General features: G+C 39.6%; 2 protein-coding genes and 1 pseudogene across 3 annotated transcripts; all 3 read left to right on the top strand.

Annotated features, from left to right (window-relative positions):
* The first annotated feature begins 2,035 nt into the window (after positions 1 to 2,035).
* Positions 2,036 to 3,371, top strand: LOC145100077 (putative 2-oxoglutarate-dependent dioxygenase AOP1 pseudogene; annotated as a pseudogene). The gene is made up of 3 exons (XR_013704802.1): positions 2,036 to 2,438; positions 2,662 to 2,983; positions 3,081 to 3,371. The product of XR_013704802.1 is annotated as a putative 2-oxoglutarate-dependent dioxygenase AOP1 pseudogene (transcript).
* Positions 3,372 to 10,309: 6,938 nt separating this feature from the next.
* LOC145098269 (uncharacterized) lies at positions 10,310 to 10,651 on the top strand. The gene has a single exon (XM_079035921.1). The coding sequence runs from the start codon at positions 10,310 to 10,312 to the stop codon at positions 10,649 to 10,651; it is 342 nt and encodes a 113-aa protein (XP_078892047.1).
* Positions 10,652 to 13,202: 2,551 nt separating this feature from the next.
* LOC145098268 (uncharacterized) lies at positions 13,203 to 13,880 on the top strand. Its single transcript, XM_079035919.1, has one exon. It carries the CDS (start codon positions 13,203 to 13,205, stop codon positions 13,878 to 13,880), a length of 678 nt encoding a protein of 225 aa, XP_078892045.1.
* The last annotated feature ends 2,392 nt before the right edge of the window (positions 13,881 to 16,272 follow it).

Here is a 16,272-nt window from a genome sequence, read left to right as displayed (position 1 = left end):
AATCTTCTTAGCTCGAAGAACAACTCGTCGAGTTGTTCATATGACTCGGCGAGTCGGATGTAGATTGTTTGAGTTCTTGAATCGAGAGGGTACTCGTCGAGTCGATGCCATACTCGACGAGTAGCCACGAGTAGGGTTGAGAAGTGAGACTAGAGACTCGGCGAGTTGGCGGCCCAACTCGACGAGTCAGGTCAACTGTAGGTTGACTTTGACGGGGAGAGTTGACTTTGACCAAGGGGTAAAAGAGTCATTTTACCCAATGCAAAGATTAGCATCTGATTGAGTGTGTTTATGGATTGTAGCCGGGGAGATACCGGAGCAGTAGCAGTTAGCTTCCAGAGCCATACACACAGCAGCCAGTTTACGAGGTGAGTTTCCTTCCAGTAGGAACGGGTCTACGGCCACAATGCCGGCCCGTTTAGTTAGCAGTAGTTCCGGACTTCAGTCCGATGCAATGGTTCAGTATGCTTGATATCTATGTGATTCAAGCATGTTTATGTGTTATATGTTCCGGACTTTAGTCCGATGCAGTATGCAGTATATGTGTTTATATTAGTTGATATGTGTTATGCTATGTTATGATCAGTCAGTTCCGGACTTCGGTCCGATGCAAGGGACAAGGTCCCAGTCAGTTCCAGACTTCGGTCCGCTGCAGTTAGTTCCGGACTTCGGTCCGATGCAGTCAGTTCCGAACTTCGGTCCGATGCAGTCAGTTCCGGACTTCGGTCCGATGCAGTGGGCAAGGCCCAGTATGTGCTTTATTTGTTATTGTGTGGTATGTGGTAGTTCGGGGGAGCTCACTAAGCTTTGTGCTTACAGTTTCAGTTTTGGTTTCAGGTACTTCCGCAAGCAAAGGGAAGAGCTCGGGATGATGGCATCGCACACACCATAGCTTCAGTTTTTGTCCTGGGAGTTGATTTAGTTTCTTGATATGTTTTGATACAGTTTTCCTTACAGTATTTTATTATGGTTTGAAACACGCATCGTATGGATTTATTATGTGATACTCAGTTTCATGGATTTTGTTAAAATAAAAATGAAATTTTTGGGTCGTTTCATAAAACTAATATGGTAACTATATGTTTGCTTTACTACCAACATTTTGTTTCAAAGTAGAAATATTAAATAATAATTTGGTAAAAGTTATTATTTTAACTATATAATTTTATTCTCGCGCAACGCGCGAGATTCGCCTAGTTATAAGTATGTATCTATCATTTTGTGTTGACATACATGAACTACGTAATCTACAAATTTCTTATATAGGCTAAATATTCCATTTAACTCATCAATTAAATAGCATGATTCGAAGAGTTTTAAGAGTTACAAATCATAATATTTCAATTAATCATAAATTAATTTGTATAAGTTGAATAGTCTTGGGAGTTTCAGATGCATGAGATTCAAGGAAAAATAGTCTTAGGAGTTTCAAATGCATGAAATTCAAGAAAAAATGTTAGCTTTATAAGATATATATAGATAGATAGATAGATAGATATAGATATAAATATAGATAGATATGAGGTGTTAAACTTTTAGAGTGTGTGATTTTCTTGAAATGAAATTATGTGTGATTAATTACTTTGAAGGTGAAAGGGTGTGGGGGTTTCAAATGCATGAGGTGTTGGCAAATTTTTATGGGGATTTCAAATGAATAAGATTCAAGAAAAAATGTTAGCTTTATAAATATGTATCATCTCGCAAAACATAATAATCAAAGCCAGGAAATAAAAATGGGATTTGCCAAATTTAATTCATTTATCGTAAATAGGTTAATTAAATAGTGAATTTTGAAGTTTTGATTAAAAATCAAATGGTTAAAGTGCTTAGCCTGTTAAAAGCTGTCTAAAATGTACTCGCATTCAAATGTTTTAAAACTTAACTTTTTGACTTTTTGTAATTAAAAACATCATCTTAAATATCGAAAATTTTGTCTTACACTAATTAAGAATTAATCCAAATATTTTAAGAGAAAACAACCAAGCAGCCGACCATTAAGACTAATATAAAATGGTTGGGTTCTTGAACAAAACACACACTACACCAAATTCATCAAAAAATATGGGATCAGAAACACCAACCAAGCTTCCTCTCATTGATTTCTCAAAGATTTATCTGAACGAATTAACGCCAGATGACTGGAATTCAATCAAAACCCAAGTTCATGAAGCACTCACTGAGTATGGTTTCTTCCGAGCATCCATGGCCGGAATGTCGTCAGAGTTTCAGAGTTCATTGTTCAGTTCATTGGACCAGCTTTTCAGTCTCCCTTCAGAAACCAAACTCAAAAGCATCTCCGATAAACCCTTCCATGGCTACATCGGTCACTCTCCCACCATGCCACTCTATGAAAGCATGGCCATCCCTGATGCTCAGGTGGCAGGAGAAGTTGAAGCCTTCACCAACTTCTTCTGGCCCCATGGCAATCCGGTATTCAGGTAGTTTTTGTAAACGATCTTCTTTTTTATCATGCAAAAAGAAAAAAGAAAACTAATTTTAGAAATAGAACTTATGATATTCTATAGTATTTTTTTTTTCTACTTTATTGGTTACTTTTAAAAAAGGCAAATTATATATTTGGGGTCTCCATCACAAAATTCCATTTTTATCTACTGGTTGCATTGAGGCTGATATGATTATTTTATTTGTTTTTCTTTGCAGTGAAAGTGTTAGGAATATCTCCGATAAGTTATATTGGTTGGATCGGATGATTAGGAAAATGATTATGGAGAGTTTGAGGCTCGAAAAACACATGGATGATCATATGGATAACACGAAACACCTTCTTCGGGTAGCAAAATATCAAGGGCCCGACACACAAGAATCCATCATGGGACTTGTTTCACATATTGACAAGACAACACTATCCATTTTGTACCAAAACGAAGTAGCAGGGTTAGAGCTCGAGTCCAAAGGTGGAGAATGGATCAGAGTTGAGCAGTCGATAGATTCTTTTACAGTTTTTGTGGGAGAGGTTTTCCATGTAAGTTTAAAAAAATAGTTATAATAGATTTTGCAAGACAAAAAGACTATTGTTTTGATTATAATTAATTTTAATTATAGAATCTTTTTTATTTCAGGCTTGGTCGAATGGTCTGCTACATGCTCCGTATCATCGTGTGATGATGACGGGGAATGAAGCTCGTTATTCGCTTGGACTATTTTCAGTCCCCAAGCCTGGCTATATAACAAAAGTTCCAGATGAATTGGTGGATGAAGAGCACCCATTATTGTTCAACCCCTTCGACTATGACGAGTTCCTTAAGCATTTATTCACAGGAAAGATTGGTGCAAACGAAGATGCTCTCGATGCTTATTGTGGCGTAAAAGAGTCCGAACTAACGACATATTCTAAATCTGAAAGTAAGTAGGCTGCATTGTAAAAATTTATTCGTAATTAATTGTTGCATTTTTCATCATTTTTAATGCATGTACTACAAATAATTTGTGGATTGTGACATTTTGTTATAAAATTGTTAATGTATATATGTCTGAAATTACAATGTGTTCTCTCGTTTCTTCTTCTTATAATTATCTTATTTCAGCATAGTACAATCAGAAATAGTATTAAAAAGATATGGTAAGATAATTGTAATTTATAAGCGTAACACATATATTTCTTATAATTATCTTATTATAACATAGTACAGTAAAAAATAGTATTAAAAAGATATTATAATATTTCAGTAAGATAATTGTAATTTATAAGCATAACGCTTATATTTTTATTGAAATATTATTTCATTGGTGTTTGTCCTGTTGCTAAGGCTACGTGGTTGCAAATTTATAAGCATAACACTTGCATCTCTTTTTCCGATTGAGGGATGGTTTGTTTGGGTTATTTAGGACTTTCGAAATATTATTATGTTTGGAACTGATAAGCCGCAAAGAGAGTGAAGATTTGTGATAGAATTGTTTCTCAAGCATTTTCCAAATTCCTAGTAGGAGTAGAAGTAATAATTGAATTGAGTTGTTTGGTTTCACTAACCAAGTTTTGCTATCTTTTCTCTTTGTAATATGTAATTTGTTTTACGCTTATTTTTATAGTTTAATAATATTTACTCATTAAAAAGTAAATTTACCGTTTCTTTTACAATTGAAGGACAAAATCATACCAAGAGCATGCAATGTTTGGGTGAACTCTATGTGGCGCCATACGCAATCGATAATATACACATGACTTGAAATGACGAAAATACCCCTGCATGCAAGACATATGGGGTACCCAAACGGAGAAAACTAGCGTTTAACAACAATAGGGACTATGCGGGTAGTATTTAAATACATGAGGACGGTTCAAGTTAATTTTCAAAAATAATGATTGAACGTGCAATTTGACACTTGGACCGTAGACGATTCGTCTAATTTACTCAAAAAATTATTTTTTTAAACAAACAAACTACATCAAAAACTTCAAAAGAAAAGGTAATTTTGAGTTTAATAGATATTACGTTTGACACTGCAAAAAAGAAATTATAAATAACCCTAAATAAATCGACTCAGACCATCCCTCATTTGCTTAAAACTTGCACACGAATCTCCATTGTTAAAATGCATGTTTAATCAATATTTTCAAAAATTAACTCGGACCATTCCTCATTTGCTTAAAACTTGCACACTTCATCCCTCCGGCATAAAAAGACCGTTTTGCCTTTATTTATTAGTTATTAACTATTAACCCATTAAAAGAAGTTGTTTATTAAATATCTATCATTACCATCGGTCCTTAAACAGAATCCCATTTCTTCTTCGTCTATCAACCACCTCCGACCACCATCCACCATCGGCCACTAGCCAGCTCCAACCACTTTCGACCACCATCCTCCTCTACCTTAAGAACATCAGTGTCGATTATCTTCTCTGAAAATTCGTCCCTTCCACCCATATTTTGTTGGAATCCGAAATGGAAACTAAACCTACAAACTAATCTGAAACTCAAAATCAAAACCTGAAATCTAACCTAACCTGAAACTCAAAATCAAACCTAACCTAAACTAAAACTCAAAATCAAAACTGGAGTCGGAGATTTTCTAGTTTTGAAATAATCTTCATCGTGCAATAAATGAAATAACCAGATTTAAAAATACATGTTAAAATGAAATTGACAAAATTTCCATAAAATGAAATCAAATAATAACCTTCAACTTGAAATCATGGAATCTGGGAATAAACTTGCAACTTGAAAGAAATGAGATCCCAAACTCAAAAAATATCCAAATCCAACACAACGAAATCGAGACAAAGCAGTCAGCGATCGATGGTGGCTTCATGTAACATCTATAGTTTTCAGGTATTCACTTTGACTCTTGAGTTGTGATTTGTTTGCTAGAATAGTCCCCAATGGCATTTTTCGTAATTTTTGGGTGCACCATGGTACGCTAGGAGTACACCTTGGTACGTTGGGTGTACTTGGTTCTGTGCTAGTACATAGGGCGTACGTAGCCAAGGTGTAAACCATAATTTTTTAGGTTTAGACCCTATTTAAGTACCATTATAGCCTCATCACCCTCTTATCTGCAGCCCCCTTCCTCATTTTAAAACCCTAAAGTGTGTGAGTGCATTATGAAGCTCGAAGAGCCCTTTTTGTTGTCATTTTGGAGCCTTTGGAGTAGAAGGAAGGACCTTGAGGTTGTGGTGTTTCACTCAAGGCCTTGGATCCAACATCTACTTCCCTTGGTGCATCTTTTGAAGGTAAAAAGCTTCAATCTTGATGTATATTTCTTATGGATCTAGTTTTAGCCCAAAGTTGCCACCTTTTAGTCCCAAACTTGGTCTTGGTGAGTAAGAGTTACACCAAGACGTTTGAAGTGTCCTTTCAGAGGTTTTAGGGGGTATTAAGTCATAAAAATGTGTTCTTGGTTCTTAGTTTCTTTCAATGCAAGAGCTAGTTTGTCTTAATGGGTAAAGAAGCTAGGGTTTTTGGAGCTAAGGTCTTTATAGCCATGGTAAACCATAAAGTTGGAAACTTTATGGCTAAGGACATCTTTTTGAACCTAGATCTAGATTTTGGACGTAAGTGCTTAAGGATTAATCACTTAATGGCTTAAGTGGTGAGCAGTTGCGTACGCTGGGCGTACCAAGGGGTACGTTGGGCATACCAAGGGGTACGCTGCAGATATGTGGTCAAATCCCCGACTCCGGTCAACCATGCAGTAATCCCCGCGTACGTAAGGAGTACACCCAACACACCCACTGAGTCAACTCGGTTGACTTAGTTGGCTTTGACCTGGATTTTGACTAGGGTTTGACTTAGGGGCACTTTAGGTATTTTGGTCAGTATGCTTGAAACGTCCAAAAATGAGACCCAAAAATTTCATTTTAATTTTATAAAACTGATATCCCAAATACATCATCATAAAAATCCAGATAACAAATGTATCAATCAACATATCATATCAAAGTAAATCACAAGATGCAGAACGAGGTGGTGTGTATGCTCTACAGTCATCTCGAGTTCTTCCCTTTTGAACCGGAAGTACCTGAAACATAAACTGAAAACTGTAAGCACAAAGCTTAGTGAGTTTTCCAACATATTACATACCATACATACATAACACATAACGGGCCCCGCTCAAACTCGCATAACGGGCCCCGCCCAATGAGTATAACGGTCCCCACCCAAACTCGCATAACAGGCCCAACCCACATACAATTCATATAAGCATAACATGTAATAGCATACAGAATAGCCATCGGGCCCGACCCATTAAGCATACAAGCACGTACACATACAAGATTCACACAGACATCTAGTATTCCAACATAACAGATCATAGGCCGACATTGGTGCCTTCGACTCGCTAAGTAAGGTGAGGAAAACTCACCTCGAACTGCTGAATCTCACGGATAAATCTCTAGCTGCTGGCCCGCTACAAATCCTCGCACTATAATCACAAAACATCATCCGATTAATAATTAGATCCTGACTCACCCTAAGAGTCCAAATTAGGGTAAAAGACCTTTTACCCTTCCCTATATTCGACCCAAGGCCCAAGCCCAATCCAAATTGTCCAAATGCCCAATATTCCAAAATAATCACCCAAGGCCCACTATGGCCTAATTTTCCAAATTGGGCCCAAACCCCTTCATGCGCCTTAAATCAAGGTCCAAACAATACTTAGCCCCACAACAATATTGTGATGGCCCAAAGTAAAGCCTTAGACCCCTAAAGCCCAAAATGGAGCCTAACATCGAAAAGCCCGATCCACAACCCATTGTTGAGTACGTAGGGCGTACTCAGCCTGTACACTAAGTGTACACGCTTTAGGGCTTGTACACGGCACGTACAAGCTTGTACACGCAGCGTACTCCCCTGTTCGGCCAACTTTCCATTTCCAGCTCTTAACCGAATAGGACCTCAACCCAAACTCAAATCTTACTTCCTTAAGATGGTTTATCACGTAAAGTTGCCAACTTTACGTGCATACATGGCTTAATGAGACCCTAGAGCTCAAAAGAGCTTAATAAATGACTTAATGCCTGCATGAGACCATAAACCCCATAAAGTTTGCACCTTTAAGCTTGAGGAACTCTCCAAACATCCATATTTAGAAGATTTAGCTACTAAAACGACCTTAAACCATTAAGACCAACCAAAAAGGGACAAATAAGCATAAAACCATAACATGAATAAATATAAGCAAGGAGTAGACAAGTTATGAACTTTATAGCTCAAAAGTCACCAAAAGATGGAGCTAAATCTGGATCTCTAGGATTCCCTCCAATGAAAGAGTCTTCCAACTTCTTCTTCTAACACTTCAAGGAGCACAAACCACCAAAAATCAAACCCAAGGCTTAAGAACACTCAAAGAGGTTATTAGGGTCCGAGATTAGGGTTTTAGGACAATGGAGGCTGATAAAGACGCCAGCCCTAGGGACTTAAGGAGCTTATATAGAGTGCAAAACCCTAAAATTAGGGTTTTATTAAACCCCTCATACGCCCAACGTAACATTCGTACGACCAACGTATGAGGCTTCGATCTCGCGATCAACTTCCTCCTTAGCACGCTAAGCGTACCATGTGGTACGCCCCATGTACTAGCTTTTCAGCTAGTACGCTAAGTGTACCCAATGGTACTGTCACACTTCCAAACCGGAACGACAGAAACTTTCGGGGGCGGAGGACGTCATGTACAGTATCATAACAATTGAATAGTAATGAAACATAACAACACAAACATTCATACATTAATATTAAATTTACATTGTTTACAATACTTGTTCTGTTCAAAAGCTAAACACGAATATCGGAAGTAAAAAGAAAAAAAAACAAAATGCAGCGACATCGGGCCTCGAAAGTGGTGAATACATGTCTACTAGATCCCTGAGAATACAAGTCGTTTTGAAAATCGTCAACTAAAAAGTTGGTGAGTTCATAAGCATTTTTGTAGGTAAAACATTGTAATATCTTTATTTATAATTCGTTGTAAAACTCCAGAAAATCCGATATTTTCTATAAAAAAAATAGTTTGTGAGCGTGCCCTCTTAAAATCCCAAGACCAAGATGGAGATGAATATCATACATAAAGTAGTTTTTAGTTTCATTTCTTTTAATAAAAGTAATGAAGTGTAAGCTGGTCTACATGCTTTGAATCCAAGACTAATAAACTTAGATCTAACATATTATAAACTGAATTAGGGTATATAGAATTACCTTTGATTGTTATATAGCAATAACAATCAATTCCTTGCTTGGATTGGCTTCAAAAGCTTAGTGCCTCAAGTGTTGCACCTCTAATGGAGTCACAAACACCTTATGCAACTTGGATGAAGAGGAAAAGAAAGGAGGCTGCCAAAAACGACTAGAAACCCTAGAGAATCAGTCATCCACGTTTTGGGAGCCTAAGGGGTCCTTTATATACTTGTGTGGGCTGCTAGGGTTTCAGTCAAAACCCTAATGGACAGCTTAAACTCTAAGCAGCCCATGGAACCTTCTGGATAAGGCCATGGACGAAAATATGATGGGCTTCCATCATAATTTTTTTCACCCCTTGTTCCTTTAGCATTCCTTAGCCCAATAACTCAATTATCCAATAATTGCAGTCCAGTCCCCCAAATTTAATTAATCTCCTTTAGCCACAAAATTAATTATCAATTAATTCTTGACTAATACTAATTAAACAATATGATTTCTCCTTTAATATATTATTCTCATAATATATTAATAAATCATATTCAAACCTTTCTCTCCTTAAATCATCCTACATATTGCTATAGTGAAGGCAACCCAAAAGGACCATGCTCATAATCGGGTCAAGTACTTACCAAAATAGTTATGGACTTAGACACTAATCCAACAGTGGGATCATCAAATCTCGAGTCTCAAATCAAAGCTTTAACCTCCATTGTCCAAAAGTTAGCCACGAGACAAACTCCCCAAGTGATGGTTTGTGGAATATGTGCAACCATGGGACATCCTACAGATATGTGTCCCATTCTCCAAGAAGATGTGGAACATGTGAATGCTACGGGAGAATTCCAAAACTACCACAACAAGCCATCCGGTTACCAAAATGCATATAATTCAAGTTGGAAGCCAAATCCCAACATGAACTACAACCCAAGACAATTGCCTCAAAATGCATTGGTTAGACCATCCTATCCAGCACCACAACCTCATTACCAACACCCGCAACCACATTATCAACCCAAACAACACCCTCCACATCATCAACAACCTCCTCAATCCCAACCAAGTAGCTCCAAAATGTCTCTCGAAGACATTGTCAAATCCCTAGCCACTAGTACCCAACAATTTAAAAAATAAACAAGGACTAGTATCTCCAACCTTGAAGCAAAAATGGAAGATATAGTTACATCCATAAGCAAGTTGGAGTCCCGTGGTAAACTCCCTTCTCAAAACGAAAAGAACCCAAATGTCAATGTGGTGACTTTGAGAAGTGGCAAACAAACCGGAGAGAGTAGTTCAAAGAATAAGGCAAGAGATGAAGAGGAAGAAATAGAAGCAATTCCCATTGAAGAACCTATGGTCAAGAACAATGCACATGCCAGAGTTCCAAGGAAGACTACACCTCTAGTGACTCCAATAGCCACTCAAACGTCGTTCCCCTCTCGACTTGCAACTTCAAAGAAGAAAATGGAGGAGAAAGATATTTTGGACACCTTTTGAAAGGTGGAAGTAAATATCCCTATACTTGATGCAATCAAGCAAATCCCTAGGTACGCAAAGTTTTTGAAAGAACTTTGTACCAACAAAAGGAAGTTGAAGGGAAATGATAAAATTTCTAAGAATGAAAATGCATTCGCGGTTTTACAAAAGAAGCTTCCACCTAAGTGTAAAGATTCGGGAATGTTTACAGTACCTTGCAAGATAGGAGATGTCACTTTTAATAGTGTCATGTTTGACCTTGGTGCTTCTATTAATGTCATGCCCGATTCAGTGTATGAATCATTGAATGTTGGTCCTCTAAGTGAAACTGGTGTCATAGTCTCTCTTGCGGATAAATCAAGTGTCTTTCCTAGAGGTGTTTTGGAAGATGTCCTGGTGAAAGTGAACCAATTAGTCTTCTCGACTGATTTCTATGTGATTGATCTAGATGAACAAGTGTCCTCAAAGTCGGGTATAATTTTACTTGGGAGACCATTCTTGAAGACAGCTAGAACAAAGATTGATGTATATGTGGGAAGTTAACGATGGAGTTTGATGGGGAAACAATAAGTTTTAACATCTACGATGCTATGAGATATCCCAATGATGTTTCATCTTTGTGTTTTGTTGATGTTATTGAACCATTAACCCAAGAGTTGTTCGAGTTGTCTAATGGTGACATGTTGGAGATGCTTTTGAGCAAAGGATTTGATTGTGGAAAATTAGCCAAGAAGTTGAAGCTCTACTCACTAGATCCCGAAGTTGAAAGATTGGTTAACAATTTGGAGATCAAGAAAACCACTCAATTTAGTGTGAAGCAAATTGAATTACCTCAAGCTCACACAAGATTTCCGCTCTCTCTTGCTCAACCACCGAAGTTGGAATTAAAAGTCCTACCTCAACACTTGAAGTATGCTTACTTGGGAAAGAATGAAACCCTACCGGTTATCATTTCAACTCACTTAACCGAATTTGAAGAAGATCAACTCCTCAAGGTGTTGAAGGAGCATAAATAAGACATGGGTTGGACGATTGCGGATATCAAAGGGTTGAGTCCCTCCACTTGTATGCACAAGATCTTAATGGAGGATGAATGGAAGCCAATTAGAGACGCGCAAAGAAGGTTGAATCCGCCAATGATGGAAGTGGTCAAGAAAGAGATTTTGAAGCTCTTAGATGAGGGAATGATCTATCCAATCTCGGATAGCAAATGGGTGAGCCCGGTCCAAGTCATGCCGAAGAAGACGGGGATCATGGTGGTCGAGAACACCAAAGGTATGATGGTCCCCATCCGCGTGCAAAACGGGTGGAGAGTATGTATTGACTACCGAAAACTTAATGCTAGCACACGAAAAGATCATTTCCCATTGCTTTTCATTGATCAAGTGTTAGAAAGGTTGGCCGGGAAATCCCATTATTGTTGTCTAGACGGGTACTCGGGTTTTCACCAAATCCCGGTGGCACCGGAAGACCAAGAAAAGACAACATTTACATGTCCATTTGGCACTTTTGCATACCGGAGAATGCCATTCGGATTGTGTAACGCCCCGGCTACTTTCCAACGATGTATGGTTAGTATCTTTTCAGAATATGTCGAGAATATAATTGAAGTTTTCATGGATGATTTTACGGTATATGGAAACTCCTTTCAAGAGTGTTTGACCAATCTCACCAAAATTTTAAAAAGATGCATTGAAGCAAATTTGGTTTTAAACTTTGAAAAATGTCATTTTTTGGTGAGTCAATGTCTTATTTTGGGTCACATTGTGTCAAAGAAAGGAATTGAGGTACATAAGGCCAAGATAGATTTTATTCAAAACTTACCTTACCCGAATTGTGTTCGGGAAGTTCGTTCTTTTTTGGGCCATGTAGGCTTCTACCGGAGATTCATCAAAGATTTTTCAAAGATAACAAGACCAATGTGCCAAATCTTTCAAAAGGATGTTGATTTCAAGTTCAATGAGGCATGCAAAGAAGCTTTCGACAAGCTCAAAGATTTGCTTACATTCGCCCCTATCATGCAAGCACCAAATTTGGATCTCCCATTTGAGATCATGTGTGATGCAAGCAACTATGCAATAGGCACCGTTTTCGGTCAAAAGAATGGAAGAGCCTCCCATGTGATCTACTATACATCGAGGATGCTAGACAATGCTCAAAGCAACTACTCTACCACGAAGAAGGAACTATTGTCCATAGTGTTCGCCTTGGAGAAATTTAGACAATATCTACTTGGTACCAAGGTCATTGTGTATTCGGATCACGCAACTCTTAAGTGCTTGATGACGAAGAAAGATGCAAATCCTAGACTCATCCGTTGGATCTTATTATTGCAAGAATTTTATTTGGAAATCTGGGACAATAGTGGATGCAAGAATCTTGTTGCCGACCACCTAAGCCGGATCACTTCAAATGAAACACCTTTCCCGTTGAGGGACGAGTTTCCGAACGAGCATCTCTTTTCCCTTACTCAATCTATTCCTTGGTATGCCGATATCGTTAACTTTTTGGTCACAAAAAGGTATCCCGACATATTCACGCATGCTCAAAAAGACAAGTTGAAAAGTGATGCAAAATATTATGTGTGGGATGAGCCTTATTTGTGGAAACATTGTCCCGATCAAATCATGAGGCGATGTGTGCCCCAACAAGAGCATCAATCCATTTTGCAATTTTGTCATGAATTTTCTTGTGGGGTACACTTCGGACCTAGCCAGACCTTGAGAAAGGTCCTTGAGTGTGGATTATTTTGGCCAACCATGTCACACGATTGTTACTTGTTTTGCAAAAGTTGTGAACGGTGCCAAAGGACGGGAAACATTTCACAAAATAACCAAATGCCACAAAATCCCATCCTTGTTTGTGAAATTTTTGATATATGAGGGATAGATTTCATGGGCCCATTTCCTGTTTCGTTTGGCAACGTTTACATCCTGCTCACAGTTGACTATGTTTCTAAGTGGGTTGAGGCCAAAGCCACAAGATCGGATGATGCCAAAACAGTTATCGACTTTCTAAAATCTAATGTCTTTGTGAGGTTTGGTGTGCCTAGGATTTGATTAGTGATCGAGGGACGCACTTTTGCAATAAGATGATGGAGGCTTTATTAAAGAAGTACAACGTGACCCATCGTGTTTCAACCGCCTACCACTCTCAAACAAACGGTCAAGCAGAAGTTTCAAATTGTGAGGTGAAGAGTATACTTGAGAAAACGGTAAATCCTTCGAGGAAAGATTGGAGTTTGAGGCTTGATGATGCCTTGTGGGCCTATCGGACCGCGTATAAGACCCCGATAGGAATGTCTCCATTTAGGTTGGTTTTGGGGAAACTATGTCATCTTCCCATGGAATTGGAACACCGTGCATTTTGGGCGGTCAAGCAATGCAACTTCAACATCAATGATGCGGGGAGGCATAGGAAGCTTCAACTTCAAGAGTTGGAGGAGTTAAGAAATGACTCATATGAGAAATCAAGAATTTACAAGGAGAAAATGAAGCTTTTCCATGACAAGTCCATTACCCGCAAGCACTTTGAGCCAGGACATAGATGTTTGCTTTACCACTCGAGATTGAAATTATTTCTCGGAAAGTTGAGGTCAAGATGGATAGGTCCATTTGTTGTGCTAAAAGTCTTTGAGCACGGAGCGGTTGAGATACAGAGTGAAGAAACGGGGCAAATCTTTAAGGCCAATGGACATCGTTTGAAACCTTTCTATGATGGTTTTAACGCAAATGTCTTAGATTCCATCCAATTTGATGCCCCGATATACTGAAATCGAAAGGTAAGGACGTCTCGCCAAAGACGCTAAAGAAGGGCATTTTTGGAAAACTTAAAGTTTTCATCGTTTCTAATCCCGAATAAATGTCTTAGATAGATCATTTTTGCATTTAACATTTCTTCTTCTCCATTCTTGCAGTACAAAAGTGTTGGATTTTAAGACCCGGTGTTCGTTTTGGTCAAAGGGCGAAAAATTGAGATAACCCGATCGCAAATCAATCTTGGGAAACCAAGATGCATCTTGAAGCTGGTCTAAAAGAGCATCAATCCTCAGACATGGATAACAGTTCTTCACCCTTACTTTGTTCAACTCTCGGTAGTCAATGCACATACGATGAGACCATCGTTCTTCTTCACAAACAAGATCGGTGCTCTCCAAGGCGAACTGCTCGGTCGAATGAATCCCTTGTCTAACAGCTCCTGCAGTTGTGTAGACAACTCATGCATCTCAGGAGGAGCCAACTGATACGGTGCTTTGGCTATCGGAGTCGTACCAGGACCAGATCAATCCCGAACTCAACCTGCCTCTCTGGAGTCATCCCAGGAAAATCCTCCGGAAACACATCCGGGTAATCCTGCACAATTGACACATCATCCACGATCGCTTTACCCTTGTCCCGGGTATCCATAACATAGGCAACAAATCCAGAACAACCCTTGTAACGCCCCGATTCTCGAGTATCAATTTATGGTTATAAATTATCATGATTTCAAGGTCTACTCGACGAGTTGGTTGCCTGACTCGTCGAGTAGCAGTGGGTTGGTCCACGTGTTTAAGTGACCTACTCGCCGAGTCCAAGAAGGGACTCGACGAGTAGGAGTTGGAGGATGAAACCCTAATTTTCGGGGTTTTTGCACCATATTTAAAGGATCATTGGTGTAACAGCCCGGAATTCCAGGTATCTTTATTGATTTGATTATTTTGTGTTTTGAGAGGGGACTCGGCGAGTTGGAGCTCAGACTCGCCGAGTAAGGTCGCGATTCTGGACACGGGATTCGTTTGGACTCGGCGAGTCTGCGTTGTTTAATGAAACCCTAATTTCCCGGTCCTAAGCCCTATTTAAAGGACCTTATGGCCCTCATTTGCGGCCACCTTGAACCCTAAGAGCCCCCATACGACTGTGAGCCCTTGTGAGTGTATTTGGAGGCCATTTGTTCACCATTTTGTGTGATATTGCAAGAAAGGAGGGAGAGGATCAAACTTGAGGAGTTGGGGAGCTTGGATCTGTTGCTAATTCGTCAAGGGAGTCTTCTTGAGGTAACTTTCAGAGCCAAACTTTGTGTTTTGTGTTGATGTGTCAAATCTAGGGTTTCTTCTTGCATTTCTTGGCTTAAATTGGAAGTATGAAAGGTTCCATGGAGATATGGAACCTAGATCTGGGCCTTAGCAGGTCCAGGAGACCCCATATGACTAGCTTTATGTCCATCCTTTTGAGTTAGAAGCTAAGGTGGTCATATTAGAGGTTGTTTCCCCAAAATAAGCCTTGTACGCATTGCATGGCAACCAAGACTGAGACTTTACGTGACAAATAAGCTTGGGAAGGCCAGATCTATGAATGGATGGAACGGATCTGACCGCAAAAGCCAGTTTTAGCTGGTGCATGGCATGGACTCGCCGAGTCTGATGAACAGACTCGACGAGTCGCTTGAAGATTGTCCTTGAGGACACCCAGTGTGTAGTCCTAACCGAGTTATGATTGACTCAGTGAGTCAGGACGAGTTAGAGAGGGTCGACAGGTGGACTGAGTCGAGCTGGGACTCGCCGAGTTGTTCTTGAGACTCGGCGAGTTGAGTCGGGGTGGCCCCGCGACTCTCCCAGGTGGAACTCGTCGAGTCAGGGGAAGTACTCGATGAGTAAGAAGGGAATCCTATGGAGTTGGCGGATGCGTCTAGAATCGCCGAGTTGCCCTTGTGCACTCGCCGAGTCCGGTCAAGTTGACCGTTGACCGTTGACCAGAGTTGACCTATGTTTGACTTCTTAGGGATAGTCAAACTTAGAAGATAAAAGTGTTAATAAGAGATGTATGATGTTATAGGGAGATTGTAGCTCGGCGGATCGAGCACGAGTGACTTCGGGATTTGCTAGCTTTCGATATTTACGAGGTGAGTCTTCTCACTATACTGTACCCGGAAGGGTTTGACTGTGTGACCGGAAGGTCGGATATGATATGAGATATATGTGCTATATGTGATAAGTTAATTGTTATACGTTCTATGTATGTTATGTGGGCCGGAAGGCATTATGTTAAGGGCCGGAAGGCGATTATGTTATGGGCCGGAAGGCGTTGTGAGTCTTGGACCGTAAGGTTGGCGTGGGTAGGACCGGAAGGTTTACCCAGCAGGGACGGAAGTCCCCTGAGACACATGGACCGGAAGGTCAGGGCCTG

This window comes from Lactuca serriola, chromosome 4 (assembly GCF_051521515.1).
Source record: "Lactuca serriola cultivar US96UC23 chromosome 4, Lser_US96UC23_V15, whole genome shotgun sequence".
NCBI lineage: Eukaryota > Viridiplantae > Streptophyta > Magnoliopsida > Asterales > Asteraceae > Lactuca > Lactuca serriola.
This window is presented reverse-complemented; position numbering and strand designations above follow the sequence as displayed.